Source organism: Scatophagus argus, chromosome 10 (assembly GCF_020382885.2).
Source record: "Scatophagus argus isolate fScaArg1 chromosome 10, fScaArg1.pri, whole genome shotgun sequence".
Taxonomy (NCBI): Eukaryota; Metazoa; Chordata; class Actinopteri; family Scatophagidae; genus Scatophagus; species Scatophagus argus.
The window spans coordinates 2,074,944-2,096,147 of NC_058502.1; the positions used below are offsets into that span (position 1 = coordinate 2,074,944).

At 41.0% G+C, this 21,204-nt stretch overlaps 1 protein-coding gene across 1 annotated transcript in view; it reads right to left on the bottom strand.

Annotated features, from left to right (window-relative positions):
- LOC124065854 (pro-neuregulin-3, membrane-bound isoform) overlaps window positions 1–21,204 on the bottom strand; it is a 284,845-nt gene that overhangs the window by 41,505 nt on the left and 222,136 nt on the right. Inside the window, exon 3 of the mRNA XM_046401682.1 lies at window positions 10,585–10,658. Within this exon, the coding sequence (XP_046257638.1) occupies window positions 10,585–10,658 (74 nt within the window). The remainder of the gene's footprint in view (window positions 1–10,584; window positions 10,659–21,204) is intronic.

A 21,204-nucleotide genomic window follows, 5' to 3' on the forward strand; every position in this document is an offset into this window, starting at 1 on the left:
TAATGACTACAGGCCCTGGAGTACAGCCACAGCGAGGTGGAGCAGAGGCAAAGCAGTGTGTCTTAATGTACCCAGACACTCGTCTTGAATCGGGCTGAGCTGAGGGGGTGGAAAGACACACGGTGTGATGAGTTCAGCCTTATAGGAAAAAAGATGGAAGGGGACAAAAAAAACAAGGGCAGAATGGATGACTGGATGAAAGGAGAGACGGCTGTGAAGTAGAACAAGTCAGTTTGGATGAGGAATCCAGTTTTCTCACACGGAAGTGATGGTTGACTCTGAAACAACCTTTCTGGGGTATGTTATCAGTACATACTTTACATTCTCATGTTTTCATTTATTTCATCTTTTTTGTCTTTGTATTCTTAACGGCTGCTGAAATACACAGCACACACTACAATGTATGGTGGAGTAAATGAACAAGCTCTCAAGCACACACTCCTTTACACACTTCACTTCATACTGAAAAGACTTTATATACAAAAGGACTAGGACAGCTAAAGCTACAACAAGAAAGTAGTCGGATTTCCGTAAGCACTGGTTTGAAAAACAAACTATTATGTACTGTTGATTTCTATGTAATCAATAAAAGGCTGCATGTGTAAACATAGCTTTCATTAGTATTCCTATGTTCCCTCTTGAATATCACAAACCAGAGAACTGGGCTTTGCCTTCCAAAGACAAGTGTGTGAAGAAGAAGAAAGGACGGCGGCGATAGAGAGACTAAATCGTTGGACACTGTGGATGCTTCTGTTTGTACAGAGATGATACTCAGTGAAACTCCCATCACTTACACTGTCCTCCCATTGACATCCAATGACACCATCCTCAGTTGTCAACTGGTAAAGCTTTCGAAAAGACGCATTAAAAAGCCATTTGGACTGGGCAATTTAAAGTCATTTTTGCTCCACTATCGCTATCATCCAACTGCTCCATCACAGAGGTCTGCCGACCATTAGCGTGTTTTCCACCTGCGTTCATGACAAGTTGTCACCATCGTTTAACTCACCGGGGGCTGGTTTTACGAGAACTGTCATTAGATGAGACAGTTACTGAAATCACTGGATCTATCTGAATCAAAAGTCAAACACATAAAGTCACATCTAAGAGACACCAACAGAAAAAAAGAAAAAATAAATCACATAGCTGCATGAACCAGATCTTCTTAGAAATGAATGTGGGAATAACCAGCAGGTGATTTGTTAAGAAAGAAAGTTTCCCTCAGAAAAGGTGCAGAACATCATAATGTCTAACTTCTATCATCATGTGGTGTCATTTTATTTCCTGTGCCCTCAGTTCTGATTTGAGTAGGTATGTTTGCTCAAAAGACGCTCTGTGCTTTGTCTGGCGGTGATGCTTCACACTGTAGCTTTTAATAACCACCACAGGCTCAGATATGAGACATACTGGTTTTGAAATGCCCCTGGGAAGAATGAACGTGTAAGAGCCTGTCCATTCTTAATTAAAAGCTCTGTTTTCGTTGTCTGCTTTTCTTTTTGCCGTGTGAAACTACTTTCTCTGACCTTTTTATTTTTATGCACTGTTGATTCATACGCATTGAATTGGTCTGTGACTTTTCCTGTGCTCAATCTACAAACTCCACACCATAAAAACTGCTCTGCCTTGTCTCCCACCATTGCCCAGTTATTAATGACCTGTGACTGGAGGGTGGGTGCAAGCAGCGGGCAGACCAGCCAGCACTGCTCTGGGATAATCTGCATCCCACTGCCATATTCTTCACTAAGCACCATCTGACAAGACCCATACTTCACTGTAAATTGGGCCTTCCAGATCCATTAGGGTCTGTATGTGGGCCCAACCAAAGTCTTGATCAGATGCTCGATGGAAAACAGGACGATGAATAAGAGGAAACAATGCCACGCTGTGCGGAATAAACGACAAAGTTATTGTTTTTAACATTCAATCCAAAACATTTGCTCTTCCAGGAGACACAGGAGTGCACGCTGGATGAATTGCTGCAATCAATATGAATTTCCATTCTTTCTCTCCCTCTCGCTCTCTTTTCTGATTGCCTGCTATCCCTGTCCATAGCAATAGATGGGCTGAAGGTAAATTGGCTTCAGCAATCAGTATCCATTAAGCTCCATTGCAACAGTCGATTTTGTATTTGCCACCGAGTTCACCTACAGTGGGAGGAATATAATTTTCGAGGACAATATAGCTTCGTGCGTTTGTGTCCATTTAAAAAGAGACAGATGCAGAATGGATTCAGTTGTTGTAGGCAGATGGAAATATGAAGGACGGGATCAGTTAATATTGATGCTGCTATGCTAGACAGAAAAGACGATGGACGTGATTAACTTTGATCAACCTATAGACTTGGGCACAAATCTCGTATTTTCCAGGGATTTAATACTTCTAGTATTCTAAATTCAGTTTATTCAGTTCAGTTTGCCGTGTGCAATGATATGGTCACAGAGATGGCAGAAATACTCCACATGTGGCCACACATGTACACCCAGCAGCGTGACCTACTGTGTTAGTCTATCATCTACTCTTCACCTTCACCAGCTGCAGCTCTGTGATTCTTGAAGGCAGTTAAACAGACTGCATGCTCTCATGTTCTCTGTCGCTGTGGTGACCCGGGCAGAGATGGAGCACAGGTCGAGATACAAGCGAGCCAAAAGTGGCCCAGCTGGTCAATGAGACACACCTGCAGCTAATTAACCTCTGCCTATACGTGTGTTTCAGTGGAAACTGACAGGAGAGGGGGATAAGTAGTAAACTGCCAACACCCTGCTGGGCACAAGGAACCTGCTGGGTGTAAATGACACTGCCACTTCCAGCCCTGAAAAAGGAAACTCTAATTAGCACATGGACAGGTGAAGTGCTCCAAGAAGGGCTGACACTGATTGATAGCAGTCTCTCAGCGGTCATGTGTAGTTCAGTAAATGTATACACAAAGAGGATACACCTTGTCTCACAGGTTAAATCCTGAACGCAGTGAAAGTGAAATAAAACCTCCACTGGCGGCAGTCCTACATCACTAAATCTGCCTGCAGAGCAGTCAGGTTGTCATGCAGCACCATCAGACAGCATGTGAAACCTGGCAAGCTCAGGCTGAGGCTCAGAACTTTCCTGAGAATCTTCTGCCATCATCTTATTTTACTGAACTAAAATTTTGTGAGGCCTCAGAAATGTTGTCTTGTTTTTGGGATTAAGAGTCACAAACTTTGAGAGTCTGTGACCACTGCAGACCCTGGCAAAGTCACTGAGGTTTACATCTGGCCTTGCAGTCCACAAACAAAATGCTTCGAACCACACAAGGACACCTCAGAGACCAGAGTAAGACATTTCTCACAGGCAGATACCTCGTCTTGTCTCCACTGAACCTGATTCTCTCATCTTTACTATTTGTTGTATGTGCTGTATGGTTTTCATTTCATCCTGTCATGGTCCTTGAGCCTTTGCTGTTTTGCTCTCTGAAAAGTCACCCACTATGCCTCATCAGATAAATCTAACATTAGGAATAATATAAGCCAACATATACACCAAAGCTCTGATTTTGCCACTGCAAAACACCCCCCCATAGATGGCACCCATGTTTAGTGCACCATTACATTTGTCAGTTAACATTATAAATTTCTTAATTATTTTACACATTTGGTTTCATTAATGAAACAAAATTAATGAGCTGTAACTAATTTTGTTGTAACCAAGAGAAATTACGCTAATGTAAGTAATCAACAAACTTGGTAGGCTCTTAGTGTATTTACTCTGGCTCTCAGTACGTACTGGGCAAAATTTGCTCTACGCCTCCCTTTAAATTTTCCCTTGCAATCTGTGTGATTAAAGTCTTATTTACTTCAGTATAGTAGCAGCTTGTGGATTATGTTACTAATCGTGATACAGTGCAGCATCTTGCACGCAAGCACTAACAAAAACATAATGTCTAGTGAGGGAGGAGATGGTGAACGTGATGCTTAAGATGGATTCTTTTCATCTGGTTTCACGACCTGCTGTCAAAGCGAGGCTTCTTTTGTTGCACTGAATGGATAGTCCAGTTGTGCCACTTCCTTCATCCCCCAACACATGCCAATTAAACTAAAAGCAGTCTGTGCCTCTGCAGCTAGAGCTCAATACAAACCAAGCAATATTATGTCTAATGTTATAAAGTGAAAAATCTTGATCCAGGATTGCGAGGTTTCAGACTGCTCCTGGTGATTGTTAGGCATTAAAGGAACTCACATCTTTCACATCTTAAGAGCCAGACCAGCTCAGACCCCTTCTGGCTTTGTATCGTAAGGATGTCAAGCACACAGTCTTGACAGTTCTTTATCCATATCCTGGTAGGTTGGATTTGCCATGCCACAATAAGTCAGCGTAAGAAGGAAGGCTGATACCAGAGCTGATGCCAGACACATCAAGTGTTTCTGAGCACTAAGCCAGTTCTTTTCCTTCTCTTCTTTTAGACGGTGTGAATTCAACAGGACGTCTCCCGAGACTCTGCTTTTCACTTCCACTGTATGGGAATGTCAGGTTGGACACGCAACCAAGCAGAAACACAAACGCAAAAATGTAGAGTACAGAAACAAACACAAAGTCTTACCACACACAACCACAAACATGCACTTACAGAAAATGTCCCAGCAGGACTTGAGAAAACAAAATCAAGGCCATTCAGTGGTAGACCTCTTTAACTGCAAGAGCACAACTTCCTCAGAATGTTTTGGTTGCATGGGCTTCATCATCTCCAATCAATGATCTGTACAGTCTATTGCAATAATAAGTATGCCACTCGAAAGCATAAAAAACTGATGGATGTTTTGAATAATATGACAGATTTAGTCCCTCTTCACCAGCTCCTCTATTTCTGGTGGGTCATACGTGATGAGTGAGAGGGGTAATTTTCATTTGATCCCATGAACAGTTTTTTTTAAAATCCTTCATTCTGTCACTAACACCACTATGTGTCAAATTTTAAAATATCTTTGGCTATTCTCAGAAGTATATTTAAAAATATATTTTTATACTACATTTTGAGCCTGTGGCGTTTATTGACATCTTTGCACTTTGCTTATCTCGTTTACAGTTTGTTTCTCCACATTTGATCCCGTTTTCTCAAGACTTTGCTAAATTATAAAGCTACTACACAAGCGGTTATGTGTGTGATTCTTTATCGATTCCCAAATTGTCTAAAGCCCCAGACACACAAAATCAACATCAAAAGATGGATGCCAACTGACAAGGTCTGGGCCAAAAACGTTGTACTTGAAGACACTGCAGAGACTACAGCTCATTTCAGGTGGCCATGTTGTTGTGAAAATATTTGTGTATTAGATCAATCAGTGAAAATAAGAACAGCCTTCTGTGTGTGACCCTTTGACTTTCCTCGGTTGGTTGTTTCCCTCAGGTTCATTTCTGAGGCACTTAGTTCACTTAGCTGAACAACCAATCAGAGACATTCTTTCTTTCACTGATGTGCTTGGCCATCTACTACAGTGCAAAGGATGCAGGACTCCACGTAAAAATCAAGGCCACAGACACAGACAGCTGGACACTGGCCATCGGCCAACCATCAGTCTGGTGTGTGTGGTGCATCAGCATCACTGCTGGAGCTTATAGGTTCATTCACACAAATCTCCTACCCCGTACTCAACCAAATAATAAACTATTGCAAGCATCACTGCAAAGGTCAAGCAGAAATGCAAGTGTTTTTATAGTTGTGTCTAAACTATATGCATGACATGCATAGTAGAACATGATTGTAACGATCCAAGACGATTGCCCTGATCTCAATGGCTGGCCCACGATAAAAGCATAAAGCTTTAAGTAATCACACATTTTATGCTTTCTTTATATCTTATGGACTGAAACATGCATACAACGAGAAACTCAGGGTTGTATTCTCTGGGAAATTGGACTTGCATGATTACTCCAGTGTTATCATCTGCGGAGCTCACAAACCTGCCAAGCATAAAATCAGATCTCATAAAGATAGTGTGAATTAAATTTGACTTCTGATTTAAATCTCCAAATCTCTCTCTCTCTGTGTCTATGGGTTTGGTGTGATGCATTGCACTGCACTGTAGATGGAAATATGCTGATTCTGACTCTGCCTTCCAGCATCGTAAAACTAGAGTGTCTCAGCTCCCAGGACTTCGATTCAGAAGGACTGAATATGTTTTTTAATGTAGCCAAGCCAAGATTGTGGAAGGGCTACGTAGACAATGAAAGTAGTAAATAAAAAGACTGAAGCAGGGCAGGAGAGAGATGGAATACTATTCAAAGAGAATACATTTAGACTCCAGTCTACGTTAGCTCCTGAATACTGCATTATCCTGTAAGCGCTCTGCAGAATGGGTAGTGCCAATCAGCCACCTCCCAGTTTGAGCAACAAAAGATGTCTCGACAACAAAAGCAGTTTGAGCCAGGTGTCTCCTGCAATGAAAAGATATGACATACTGTATGTAAGGATGATGACGAAAATCCTTTGTTGCTCGTTGACAGACTGAGGGGGAAACCTTTCAAATCTTTGATCTCAAACACATCCCATCAAGCGAGTTAGGTGACAAACTCTGTGCAAAGCCTTGTCAGCATGTTGAGAACTAAATGCACATCAGTGAGTAATGTGCAACACCGTGGGATCTTCAGTGCCTTTTGGAAGTTAGCTAACCACACATTTCACACACAAGTCCTAAAAGAAAATGTTTTAACTGGCTGACTTCATCCTTCGTCCGACCTTAAGGTGGAAAAGTTGCATGAATAAAAAAATGTCTTTTTCCAAAATTCATTGTGTCTATATCCTCTTCTTCGTTCTTTCTTTCACTTTCCACCTGTCCACCTTCTTTGCCTTTAAATATTTAAGCTGTGAGACTCTTCTCAAAATGCATTCAAGACTAAACGAGATATGGATATCGTTCATTTGAGATTTTAGTCTTGGTACGTATGGTTGGAGCAACAACATTCACTAGAGCCTCTGCATAAAAGCTGATACAGTTGTCAACATCTCTCACATACCTAGTCTATAAATCAATAAATGATTAGTCCACATTACTCTAAAATAAATGTGATAAATAATTAACCCCTTAACATTCACTTTTAATGCTTTTTTTACTCTGTGTAGCTTTAAGTTCATTAAAATATTATTCATCTTATTTCATAATATCGTTGCAGAAGGCTTTTGCTCTCAGACCTTGATAGGCATTTTCCACAACTTTATTCATTAGCTGCTCTATTTAATAGTATGTTTTCTCCTTCCCTCTGCTTTAAATTGTCTCATAAATGCTTTACATAAGCCTGTCTGGCATTTATTCGTGTCTTGTCTCCGTCTTGCCTTGTATCTCTACTTCATTCTGTTTGTAAAGCCACTGGAGTCATGACTCTCCTTTCATCCTGTGAGATCCTGAGACAGTGTGATAGCCCAACCCAGAGGATGTGTCCACTCTCATCCAGCATCTCTCTTCCTCAATCGCTCCCTTCCTTCCCTTCCGTTGAGACTGCAGCATGCCAGAGGTCCTTGGCAGCGTTTGTCTGCCCTGCTGGTGAACCTTTTTAGCTGGCACAGTTCAAGTCTCGGTCCATCTGAGGCCCGTGCCACTTAGTGTTAGGAGATGAGTTGGACGGAGAACTGTAGGCTGGGGAGAAGGGATGAGGTCTGACGCTTGGACAAGATGCGTGTTGAGGAAGGGATGGCACGGAGGAGGTTAGCGAGAGACAGATGGGGGTGAGAGGGGGCCGTCAGGAGGGAAATTTGGAAGAGGGAACGAGGATGTCAACACTGAGGCAAGTTCCAACACGAGACACAAAGGTAACCCGGGAAATGACACAAAGGTAACCCGGGAAATTAGGATTTGATGAGCTGCGAGCAAAGGAGTCAAGGAGTGATCCTGTGACAAGATTATCTGAGGGGTGAGGAAAGAAGAGGCAGGCCACAGTCTGCCACTCTTCTTTTCCTCTTTGGCACTTACCAACTTTTTGAAGCCGGAAGTAGTTGGATAAAAGCGGAGAAAGAAAAGAAAGAAAGAAACAGGTGGTGTTACTGAAAAAATAAATCCATAGGCTGTATGACAGAGAGCAGAAACAAGGACTTGTCAGCAATGCAGAGGGTAGTCGAGAGAGAGATCGAAGGCATGAACAAAAGTAGGCCAATCAATTCCAACTATCACACAATGAACTGAGGATAGAGATTTGGCAGAGAGTTGGAAAAAGTGGCAAAGAGATCAGAAATAAATGAGGGAAAGTTAAGTGAGCTAAAACTGGTACAAACAGAAAGGCTTAGGGAATGTATGTCGGAGGTTCACCCGCAATGCCAATAAGTGAAAAGACTTAACTTTCTTCCCTCTTTATTTTTAAAGTACCTTATTCCTAAGGAAAGCCTTTGTAAGTCCCAGACAATTTATATGGAAATTTTTGACTCATTAGTAGATTAATAAACAGTAATGCACATGGGCAAGAAAACGAAATTTGAGATTATGGTTAGGACTGGGTACTTGGGTTGTTCGAGAACTACTTTGTTTCTTGTTTGTGAACCTCGGCTCTTCACCCCTGGAGTTAACATGAAACACTGTTGAGCCTTGAAGGTGCTCTGAACAGATCCTAGAGAGAGAATTCCAGTGCAAGTAACTGTTTTCTGTTCTATCCTATTAAGGATGGATTTTGAGAAAATCAGCCCCTGGACTCAAACGTGTAAAAAGACCCCCCTCTTGTTTTTCTCAAGAAACTGTGGTATCCATATTATAACATTTTGCTTACAATATGTCGTGAACCAAGAAACATAAAAAGAAACCACGGATGCAGATGCATATTTTGTCAAATGTTAGACATTTAAATTTCTTTACTAATTTTAATGTTGGCTAAGTAAATGTCAAAAAATGTCATCAGGACCTTGACTCTGCAGATCAGTGGGAATTACCAATAGGAGATAACGTCTGAAGCTTCTTCACAATGATCAGCAGATACAACAGCAACACAATCAACATGACATTTGACAAATTGTTTAAGCGATGAGGATGGTAACAGTTCTCAGCTACACGCACATTCAGGTCAGGAGGTTTGGTGTACAAACAAAGCGATGGGTGTCACTTCAGTGAACACCAGTGTTGTTCTAACAAGGACAATTACCCTAATACTTGCTTGGAATTAAAAAGCTCATTATGGAGACTTAATTAATGATCTGGAAAGTAAAGGATATTAACAAAGAAGCAAGTGATACCAGTGTTGTTGGATTTGCTACATTTAATCTACATGTTTCATTTATGACACATTGTCCAAGGAGAAAATATCAAAAGGAGAAGTTTAAAACCATAATATTACCACTATAGGGATTTTTTTTTTGTGGACGTTGGACAGTTATGAGGTAAAAATCCCCAAAGGCACAGTACTGTCTTTTTACGGCAAATGGGGCTATTACACCCTGTGCTTTGTAGAATAGTCACAGATAAGCTATTTTACTGCCACAATGTTAGTGCCCCAGTGACAAAGCTGCATATTTTTTTAGAATGAGCTCAGAGGAACACAGAAATTAATATGGCATAGATAGCGAGCAGTAAGGACAAAAGTTAGGGCAATTTGTGTTCTGTCCTCAGCTATATGACATTGAGAGGACCATGTATTGGGGAGATAAAGAAATGCGAGAAGTGACATTAGTCTGACTAGGAGAGGGTATTTGAGAAAGCAGGGAATAGAGGAGAAAATGAAAAGGTAATATAAGGACAAATTATAAGAAAGAAGAGAATATAAAAAAGACAGAAAAGCTAAAGTTTAAAAGACATAAAAGGAAATGTGACGCAGGATTGCTGGGAATAATGAGAAATGTATTTTTAAGGATTCTGTGGTATTTTGCAGTAAATTGAGCTTTCTAGAGGAATTTAGTAATTATTTGTCAGAACGCTTTCAGAAAGACTACAGAAATACGCAGCCCTGCTGTTTTTCTTAATTAGGGACTGATGCTCACCTGGATTGCCAGGGGAATGCAATCAGTTTAACTGCAATTATAAGATCAAAAACCAGCAGTACTCAGGCTTCTGAGGACCTACATTAAAACCCCCTGATACAAGATCTGCATGTTGTGCACATGTTGATGGACCATGCACATGGGAAGTTTAGTTTGGAGCAATACTTTAATACCCAGTATGACTTTGGGTAAGAGAAGTAACCAGCCTACAACTGCTGCAATGACTTTCATTTCTGAAGAAAAAACATACGTGCACATTTCAAGGTGCATTTGCAACAAGCTATAGGTGATATTTGGATTCCAAGGAAACAGCAGATTTATGTTTATTCTGTCTGGTTGAGTGCTCCTGTAATAGCCATCAAGCTAATATTATATATTACTCTGTCTTGGAAGATGTTTGCACAGCGGAGTTGAGGACTTGGTAGCTGGAACACGTACAGCAAACGTTGGTGTAAGTCCATGAACATTTTCCTGAGTGCTTTATTAATGTGGATCAGCACCCTTTTAAGTAAATGTTCCCCCAGTTGAACCTCATCTGAATGATCTAACAAATATCACCCCTTTTGTTTTCCTTATGTTTACTTTTATTCCTTCAAAATTTGATTTATGGTCTAATGATGGATATTGGTGCACTGTATACATTAGCAGAAAAAGAAAGTTGAGCTCACTTGGGTCAGACAGGATGGAGTCTGTCTTCGGCAGAAACTGGTCACATCGGATTCCCTGGTAGCCTTCTCGACACCTGGTGGAGTGAAAGGAGAAATAAACCCTCAGTCAATGAGTCAGGTAGATTTACAAGAGAGCAAATGCTACTGCAACTAATGTAAATGCAAGAGCAAGCAAAGAGAGAGACAAATGTAGGCTCTGCTCAGTCTTTGTGAGCCGGGTTGCACGAAAGTGCAAAGTAATGCAAGCTGACAGAACAAAATTAATACTGTGGACACTTTTATGTACTGAAACCTGCAATGGGAAAGAAGTTTCTTGAAGAAGACATCAATCTTGTCAACTAAAATCACAAATTGTGGCTTCAGCAGAAAAGAAGTGTCCAGTCCCCATTAAGTGAGGCCCCTTAACCTTTCTCTGCGTGGAACCAAATGAGCTTCAGGTTCCTTGCTCAAGCCAAGGTGTTGCGGAGTACTGGAACTTGCCAGTAACGAAATTATTTTAGCTTTTGTGCTCATAGGACACCAAGAGGAATCAATTCTGATGAAGAGTGCTCGGATAATTGAGGACACGTCCCATTTCCGATAGTCCTACAACTTTCAAGGAATTTCAATTGTTGAATTTGACTGGCACATTTGTGAGAGTGCCAGTGACGCGGTGATCATTAGGCGGCTAATGAATTCTGAAATGTTCTTCAGAAAGAGGCTATGCATTGCAAGGATGTGTTTTTAATTATTTTCAGTGCAATACAAATATCCTTATCAGTGTATATATGTGTAGCCTTGCATAGGAAAGTATGGAGGCTAAAATGTCAGGATGCAGTGTGGAGCCTAATTGGGTTCTTCAGCTGGTTTGGATATCAATCTTTGCCTCTGGCCATTTGTACCTGGCTCGCTGTTCTGTTTTTCTCAGCTCCCCTTGAGGAAAATGTAACTCTAGCACATGCAAATAAAAGAGAAACTTCTGCAAGAGAAGCAGTTTGTGCTTCTCTGTTTTATCATTTGGTCAGTTTCTCTACTATTCTGTTTCACTAATTCTCAATTTTCTCTTCTACCAAACCTGCATCCCATTTGCTCCCCTGTTTACCCCTGTGGCTTGGTTTCATTGACACTCCTGGAATTAATCAGCATCAGTGGAGCAAATATACATATCCCAGTGGTTCCTTCTCCTGGAAGCCCCCAGCTGTGAGAACATCTACATCCACACAGATCAAAAGACTGTACTGTGACAGTTTTCACTGTGTGCCGAATGATAATAGCTACCCTCTTTTTGTCTTTTATCTATGGTGAGTGATTTTCAATTATTAAATGAGCTGCAGTAGGTGGAGAAAGACGCACTTGACTGTGCACGCCAGTGGTTTGCTTAAAGAGTGTCTTCACTGTTGTGAGGGAAAGGGGGGCACATATGGTGAGATGTGTGTGTGTGTGTGTGTGTGTGACATTGATGCTGAATGTTAGTAACTTTTTTTTTTTTTTTACTCTTCAAAAAATCTATGCATGCTACAAAATGATAAATTTTTAAGTGTGCTGTACACAGAACACTAATGTCCCACATTGCAATGCACAAAGGAGACGGGGAAATCTACTCACAGCTGCAACACATTAAAATTAATTGTGGTGGTGAGACAGACTCAGATATTGAAAAACAAACAAAAAAGTACTGCCATTTTTTTTTTTTATCTTTTTGTTAGGATTGTGGCATTTCAAATCTGCAAATTGATCGGTTAGAGGGTAGAGTATACTGATTTCTGGTATGCTAACAACAAGAACACATTGACACGTCACAGCAGGAAAACCACAGTTGGAGATAATGAATTTAAACATGGCTGAATTTCTTTTAGCTGCCTGGATTTTAGAGTAGTGATGCATAGATGTTGTGCACATCCAAAAAACCACGTGGGACCGGTGCTGGACCACAGGAAAACAAGAAACACTGAAAAAATTAAAAAATGTCCACACACTAAAGGGAGCTGCAGTGTGTGGTACAGACTTCCTCACAACGGACACTGTGACATGTTTAGAACAGGAAAAGTTGAAATGGATAACATTCAAAACCTTTTCCATATTGTACATACTGTCTCACTGGCACTGTGTACTGCAGCACTTGCAGCACAATGAAACTTTGTTTGCTGTCACAAGTCAACAGCCACAAGACTGCAGTGAAGAAGGTCTACTGTGTTGTTGTCACGGCATACAAGTAAAATGAGCAGAACGGAAGAGACAGCATTTGTTAATGTTATTAGTAACACCTGTGCACTAAGTTAAAACGTCTGCTGTGAAAGGAATATTTATAACCGTTCTGCAGCTTGACTGACCACTGACACAAGTTCATTGCTGTAGTTTAATTGCAGTGTGAATGTACATTTGATCTCAAGGCCAAATGTCAAATTCATATTCAGTAGATTAACCCAAGCACATGTTTTCTGTACAATGTGGTTTAGTGAAACAATTGCATGTTGTGCAACATGTATGTGAGCTTTTTCTCGTCACATTCATAGCACCATATCATAGTCATGCTTCAACCTTAAAAAATGTCTTTGTTTATCAAGACGTCCTTATTGCTGCCTGTCCTGTCTTCCAGGTTTGTTGTTCGCAGCTTTTGCTGTTGCAGTGTGTGGTGCCGAATGAGTGTTGCGTGGGAGCAGGAGAACAAAACAAACACAAACAAGTGCAGTCGCCTCGACACAGTTTGAGTCACGTTTCATAACTCAGACTTCAGCTTCCTTATCTCAGTGCTTCATGCTTCAGTTCAGGATCAAAGTCTAACATGTCAGCAGGTCACAGGTGAGCCTTCCTCTGTGCTAAATCTGTGGTCATTTAACAGCTCCCATGCCACTGTGACCTAAGCTGACTGAACTTTGACGGGATGCGACCTTCGTCACAGCAAGTGGAGGAGGAGAAGATAATTAGAAGAATAGAGCCTTAATATGGTGACGCTGTCGGTGTGTCATGCTCATTAGTGGGGACTGTGGAAGTGGAGAGGTGCAGTGATTAAACTGTTGTGCAGTCAAAAACTGCTGTAAATTCCTTTTTCATTATGTCTAGCCCTGTGCAGCGTATGAAGTTACTGTATCAAACAAACTCTCTGTTCGCCTGTGTGTTCCCAGCAGAGATCAAAACACTTCAGTGTTGCTTCGTAAAGCTCGGAGGAGAGAATCCAAGAATGGATGTGAGACAGTCGGAGGGTGCTGAATAGATGCATGCCTTCTAATTAGCACCGCAGCCATTAATTAAAGGATAACAAGAAGAGATTGCATGTATGCACGTGTGTGAATCTCTCACAAATGCATTAAGCAGCAGCAGCAGCAGCAGCAGCAGCAGGGGGATAAATACAAACATGCTGCCTGGAGGACAATGAATTTCTGCAAAGACAAGTGTGAAAACATGCGAGTACACAGACACACATGCATATGCATAACAGAATGTGCAGAGAGCAACCCATTTAAGCAGTGCTTTATGTATGTCGGAAAACATTTTTAAGCCTGTGATGTAAACTTAATATTCCAGCTGAAGTTTATTCTTACGCTGTAGCTTAATATTTCAGCGTGATTCATCTTTACAAGTTCTGCTGCATATCCCAAACACACACTCGGCTCAGCGGGAGGCTGAGTGCACACACTGGTTAGGAACTTTACTACTGGTTTAGAACATAATCAGGATTCATAGCCGTCATTCATTTTCCAGTGACTTTAAGCTAATATTCAAGCTGGAGTTGCTTTCATGACTTATACATCAGATCCAGATTGTGTTCATATGAAAACAAAGGAGCAACAAGGAGCCCACATTTGGAAATAAAATTTAGTTGTTTTTGGTTTTTTTTTCCATTCCACACTCTTCTTCAGGGCACTTACTCAGTAACATTCACACTTTGAAGCTGCACAGTAGCTCTACAGCAGCTCCACTTTGGGGTTACGAGAGCTTTGCTCACGGGCGCCTCAGGGATTTATCTTGCAAATGCAGGATCTGAACTGTCTTCCGGCTGCAAAATATACATGCTATAATCTCTAAAAAAGTTGGAAAGATTAAAGTGAAAACTTCTACTACACCGATTAAAACTTGTACAACATTTGCAACATCAAAATATGGAGGACATCTTGATCTTGAAGCCTGAAAAGCACCAACATCACATTAGAGGAAACATCAAGTCAGGCTGACAGAAATCATGTGAGAACACTGTCCTCACTTTAAATGTTATGACAGACTGCTGGCATGCTCTGCAGTGACGCACAGCTGTTATTTATAAAAATTTGTCCAATTAAAAGTAGCAAAAATGAAGATACATTTCCAGCCGACTGTTCTGTTGCTCTTCCTGGGAAGGTACAAGCCAGATAACATTCACCATGTCCTCTGATTCCTCCCTCAGATGCTAAATATGTGATACAACTAAAATAATGAGGTAATTTGCAGCGTCAAAAATAAACAGAAACATTACAGATCCAAACAATAGCTTCTCTCTCCGTATCAGGACGGCTATTTAGACCAATTTAATACAGTGCAGCCACACATCAGCGTGAGGCTCAACGGTCTATTAAAAGAAAATATGCCACAGTGCATTGGTCAGACTGCGGCAGGTTGGTTCAGTGATCTTCACATTGTGAGCCATTTTCTCAGCATGAAATTCATTTTCGACCAAAATGGCCGATACTCTTCTAGTAAACTGGGCAACAAATAACAGGAAATAGCCGAGGAAAAGTGTCGTTTCTGTCATGGTTGGAGCCAAACCTTACAAGTCTGCTCAGTAAGGACGTCTGAATGTAAGAATCACAGCCACACAGCTTTTACATTTAGACGGTCTATGCATATTTTCTTATTCTCTGATGAAATTCTGTATTTGTTATTATTGTCCTCATACTGTATTTTTTTCTTGCAAAAAGAAGAGGAAGAAAGGTTCATGCATCCCCATCTGCAATGCAGAATACTCGTTTAAACTTGTACTTTTTTCACCTGACTAAAAGTGATGTCATATCACATGTGGTAATTCATTTATTTAGTACTTTTTAAAGATACATTGTGATGAATAAGGTGGTATTTCTTCAACTGATGCAAACTGAGAGACCAGCATGGCTCTGCTCAATGGAACAGAGCGTAAGCTTAGTTTAACCAAATGTTGTTTGATGTTGAGCACGTGTCAGCAACAAAAAGGCACTTTATTGCTACATTTATAGGTGCTCAGAAAAAGTTTGGAATGGGATGAAAAACAAAAATGAGCAGGAACAGGTGCTTTAGATTTTGTTTCATTGTATTTTTTATAATTAGGTTTTAAACCAGGACGATGAAGAAAACTGTTCGTTATGTTGGATAGTCATATTGTTTGATGTATCAAATCCCTCTGTAATCCAATATACTTGTTTGGCTGTAATAGCAGCTTGCTGCTTGGAGGTTTGTTTAATCAGACCTGCAGACAACCAAATACAATTGACAGACCAGACTTCAAAGGAGGGCCGAGATGATTACTTTTCTACTTTAATGACACTACATATCTCTCACCTGTGTGTATTTCCAATCATTCCATCCTTTTTTGATGGGACAGAAAATTGAAATGAAAATCTACCTTTGCTGCATACCAAGGCAAGTCTGTTCCCCAGACGGGGTGATTGAAATGCATCTGGGGCATCGTGTCTCAGCAAGCAGGGTGTGAAACTGAGCGTGCGTTGTATGTGTTGGTGTGTGTTGTGCATGTATACAGGATGTGCATACACTATGTCTTCTGTCTGTATTTCACACAAAGTTTTAGTCTTACTCTAAGGCATTCTGGGCAATTTATGGTCTCATGGCCTCAACCCATTAACCAGGGTACTCAGAAAAGACAATTAATTGGCAGACAGGACAGAGCTGAGCAGCTCACAGTGATATCTCGATCAGTGAAGGTGTGAAGGTGTTTGGTGAAAGCCACAGATGGTCTTGGTAAATTAAAGTTAATACCAGTAGTAACAGTTGCTGCTAATGGTAAACAATCCATCCATCCATCTTCTATACCGCTTATCCGTCAGGGTCGCGGGGCAGCTGGAGCCTATCCCAGCTGACTACGGGCGAGAGGCGGGATTCACCCTGGACTGATCTCCAGTCAATCGTAGGGCCAACACACAAAGACAAACAACCACACACTCTCACACTCACACCTAGGGGGGCAATTAACCTAATGTGCATGTTTTTGGTATTGTGGGAGGAAGCCAGAGTACCCGGAGAAAACCCACGCAGGCACAGGGAGAACATGCAAACTCCACATAGAAGGGCCCAGACCGGGACTCGAACCTGGAACCCTCTTGCTGTGAGGCGACAGTGCTAACCACTGCACCACCGTGCCGCTAGTAAACAATCAAAAACCTTAAATTCCAGTTAGTCCAAAAGCCTCACTGGCTGCCAGTTGTGCTGATAGTTTCATGTGCTTAGACAACATTGTGGACTGTGGAAGTGATGGAAAAAGTATGGACTCCAGTTCAGTTTCAGTCTAATTTCTGTAAGGACAACACGACTCCACTCTTGTGGAGTCATGACCCTTTGCTTGAAATATACAGGAACACATCAGACTTCAAGTTTATATCACGACATGCATCAGGTCAAGTGTAAAGGCTGAGAAATCCTCTCAGTCGTGTATTTTCCCAAGTCAGAGAGAAATGTGGCCTTTTTTAAATTCCCTGACATTAATTTATCTCCATGTTCACAGTCATCGCTAACATTTTTCGCTCTTTTCTCTCTGGATGTTTCTAGTTGTCGAGCACAGCTGACTGCTGAGCTTCTCTCGTTTTTAAATAAAACATGCCTCCCACTGAATGTTGCATACATGGCACAGTGTTTGAATGTGTGCCCTTTCCTCCATCTCACCATGATCCCCGTGAAACCTCACCTCCACCCAGCAACCCTTTCAACAGTGGCAGGAAGTTGCTCAATAATTCACTGCTGATCTCAAAATTAAACACTTTGCCTGACGTGTCTCATATTTAAATCTTTTCTCTACTGCTACTCGTCTTTTTCTCCATTTCTCCATTCTCCTTCCCTCCACCTCTCCTTTGCACATTGTCTTCTCTGTTTAGCTGGAAGGAGAATTGGGATGGAGGAGGAGGAGGATGTTTGCCTCCACATACATAAAACAAAACTTGCAAAAAAGCAATACTGGATTTTTCCAAGCAAGCTCTCTTAGGAACAGAGCAAAAGTGCCACATTAGTTCATTCAGTTAGGAGTTCACATGAGACACATGAGGGACAATAAGACAGCCTGTCTGTCCCCTCCAGAAAATGACATCATCATTTGTTCAGCCACTTAGAAGCAAAGTGTGAGTGTGAAGTTAAGAAGTCCTATATACAACATGACCACAAAGCACCTGTCTTTGACAGCAAAGGAGCAATTTGAGGTTTAGATAGATAGATAGATAGATAGATAGATAGATAGATAGATAGATACTTTATTGATCCTGAGGGAAATTCAAGTTTCTTTTTGTCTCAAAGAATACTTTGACATGCAGCAGAGTCAGGGATCAAACCTTTCCCAATAAGGAGGACAACCAGCTCGTCCTCAATTCAATTCAGTTTATTTATATAGCACCAATTCACAATAAAAGTTATCTCACGTTCCAATTAGAGCAGGTCTAGACCAAACTCTTTAATTAACATTCCCCTAAGCACAAGGCGAGGAAAACCTGCCTCCTGAGCCACAGCCTCCCCAAAGTCTTAAGCAAACTTTGTTCTAACCAGTGACAAGCCACGCTGTGTTTGGACTAAGTCACCAGGAGGATTTACATCATCTTGACCGCAGTGTTTTTTAGCCAGCCGAGACCACGATCATAGTAATGACACAGCAAAACAAGAGAGACAACAGCAATCAGTTCAAACAGCAGCACCAACATGTGGATTCTCTGGCTGCTAAAGTCCTGCAGACTTCAGCTCTTCTTTCTAGTTCAGCGGAAGTCACGTCAGTACCTTTCATGCTGTACAAGTCTATCATGTCACACTCTATAAATACATTCTTCAGTCTTACTCAGGGATCTTGATACGGACTGGAAATACCATTAAAGGTGAGATAACATTTCATTTCAAAGCCTTATCTCTTTCTCATTCCACTCCCTCTCTCCACTTTTTGACTTTCTCTCCTTATGAATATTAACACTTTGTCACTTAGACCACTTATCTCTGCTTTTTATAATTCCCTCCCATTAAGTCACTTTGATCAGATGGTTTGTTCCCTCTATCAGCAGCAGCGTTCAAGAAATATCTTTATGTTGCATCTGAATGTTAAAGAGGTGCTGAGGTATTTAGGTCGATTAAATCACGTGTTGTCTTTGCGGGCAACAAGCAACAAGTCATTCATGCACCTAAAACTGTATCCAAGGAGGACAGCGTGTGTGTGAGAGTGTAGATTAAACACATTTCCTAAAACTAAAGCTCAAAACTCCACAAAACAAACGCTGCACTCAAAACCAGGTTCTCTTTTATCGAAAGTGAGTCTATCCCCCACAGTGACACACACACACACACACACACATCTTTTGAAGAGCATCAACGTAAACACTGCTGTAATAAATTCAAAACGTCACCATCAGAATAGTGTTACTGGATGTGTTGGCTTCATGACACCATGTCACACATTCAGATGTTTCTGTCCTTGACTCTAATGACGAAGAAACGATGAAAGCAGTAAATTGTTCATCCGACTGACCTGACAAGATAAAACTAAATAAATAAAATGGGGTGAAACATTGCCAAGTCATACAAAGTACCATACAGTATTTTTAAACATCCTCTGTTGCAGTTGTAAATAATTGATCACTTCCTAATTTCAGAGGATATACCAAAACATACAAATGCCAAAGGAGGATTTATGCAGACGAGCATGCAGTTTGTGCTGAGAAACACAGAAGCTTTGACCTTTGGATAAAATTAAATGGCAGAAAAGTCCGTCAGGGTAATCAGATAATTAAACTTGCCCCTTTTGGCTTCTGTTGAGGATTATTTTGCGTCCCTTCGGAAATATTTTCTCACTGTGAAAGTGTCACTTGCACGCTGCTGATCCCTTTAGAGGGCACAGCTAAGAAGGCATTTGGCAGGGATGATACTTCACCGAGGAATTTTAAGTTATAGACCTTCTGTAAACCAGCAGTCACTTCCTTTCCCAAATGATGATGCTGGGAATTTAGTCCTCAGACATGTTAGGTGTAAGTTCTCACTGGAACAATGTGTCATTGTCTCATAGGAAACGTCCGCAGCTGCAGAAACAGTTGATGTCAAACTGGTGTCCAGTTTCCACCAGAAAACCTGATGCATGTGTGTGTGTGTGTGAACGTGGGCGAACTGCGCCAAGACAAATACAGATGAGACAGGAATACTGTTATTTATATGCAGATACATGTATATCATTTCGATTTGTGACATAGGCTTTATGTATTATGTAATGAGAAAACTCACTGCATTTCCAATCTTCTAAAGGATTGCCGTGCTACCTTTAAGCTCAGGTGTTTTAAGGACTGACAGTCCTAATCTTCCAACCAAACGATGATAAAACAATGAATAACTAGTTTGGTGTTTCACTCATTGATAAACCTTGGGTGTCATAAGTTTCAGCAAATTAATTAACACAAAGTAGCTTCCTGCTCTTCTGTTTGCGAATACCACCAGAACCACAGAAAGCAAAAACAATCTTCAGGATGTGTTTAGTCATTTCTGACCTGAAGCCCACGAGTACACGACCTGCTGGATTCTGCTGTGCACAGAGGACCTGCAAGCTGCATCACACACCAAACCAGCCAAGTATTTTGAGAGAGCGAGAAGTGTTGCACGTGGAAATTACAGGAAGTGGCAGAGGAAATGCTAGTGAGACAAAGCAGGTGATGTGATGTTTTATTAATGGTTCCTGTCAGGAAAAGGTGTGAGTGAAGACTGAGGGAAATGTTTCCTAAATTCAGTAAAACCAGGACTAACATCAGGGCAACAAATAAATCATTTGGCAACTGATCTTCTGAAATTGAATTTCTTTTCCACCTAATCTGATGGTATGTGTTATTTTTCTAACTTGTTGTTCTGGTATTATATAACGTAACTTCAGGAAAGTTCCACCAAGGTTGTTGTGATGCATATAATCAATCATAAAAATATCTGAGAATGTCTTTCCGTTTCATCCTTATGATATGCCCATATGAAGCCTTATTGCCTCCAGGTAATATTGAAGAATTTCAGTTTAATCAAAACACAACCTGGGGCTAGAGAAAGGGATTATATGATAGGACATTACCAATTTTCAGAGGATTATTACCCACAGTGATGATTAAGAACTTTGGCATACACAGATTCCTAAGCCTGACAAATAGATGTCAAAAATCATGATAAAAACAATCATTCCTCCATCCAGTTCATCCAGAAATCACACCTGACAGGTGCTCATTTCAACTGATGGCTTCAGCTTCATCCCCCATGCAAAACGTCTCTCAGAGAACTAAAACCTTTTTTTTAAGCAACTGTAATCAAACCTTTCATAACTAAGAGACAGCATTACAATGTCAAAGGAAATATGCCAGCTCAAAGAAGTTATGGAGAACAAGGACGAGAGAAACTTAGATTCTGGTAATTGGGATACCAGCTAAGGGATGATCTCTGAGGGAACCAGAGGGGGATGTGACTTGCATTCGTTCACACTCGGAG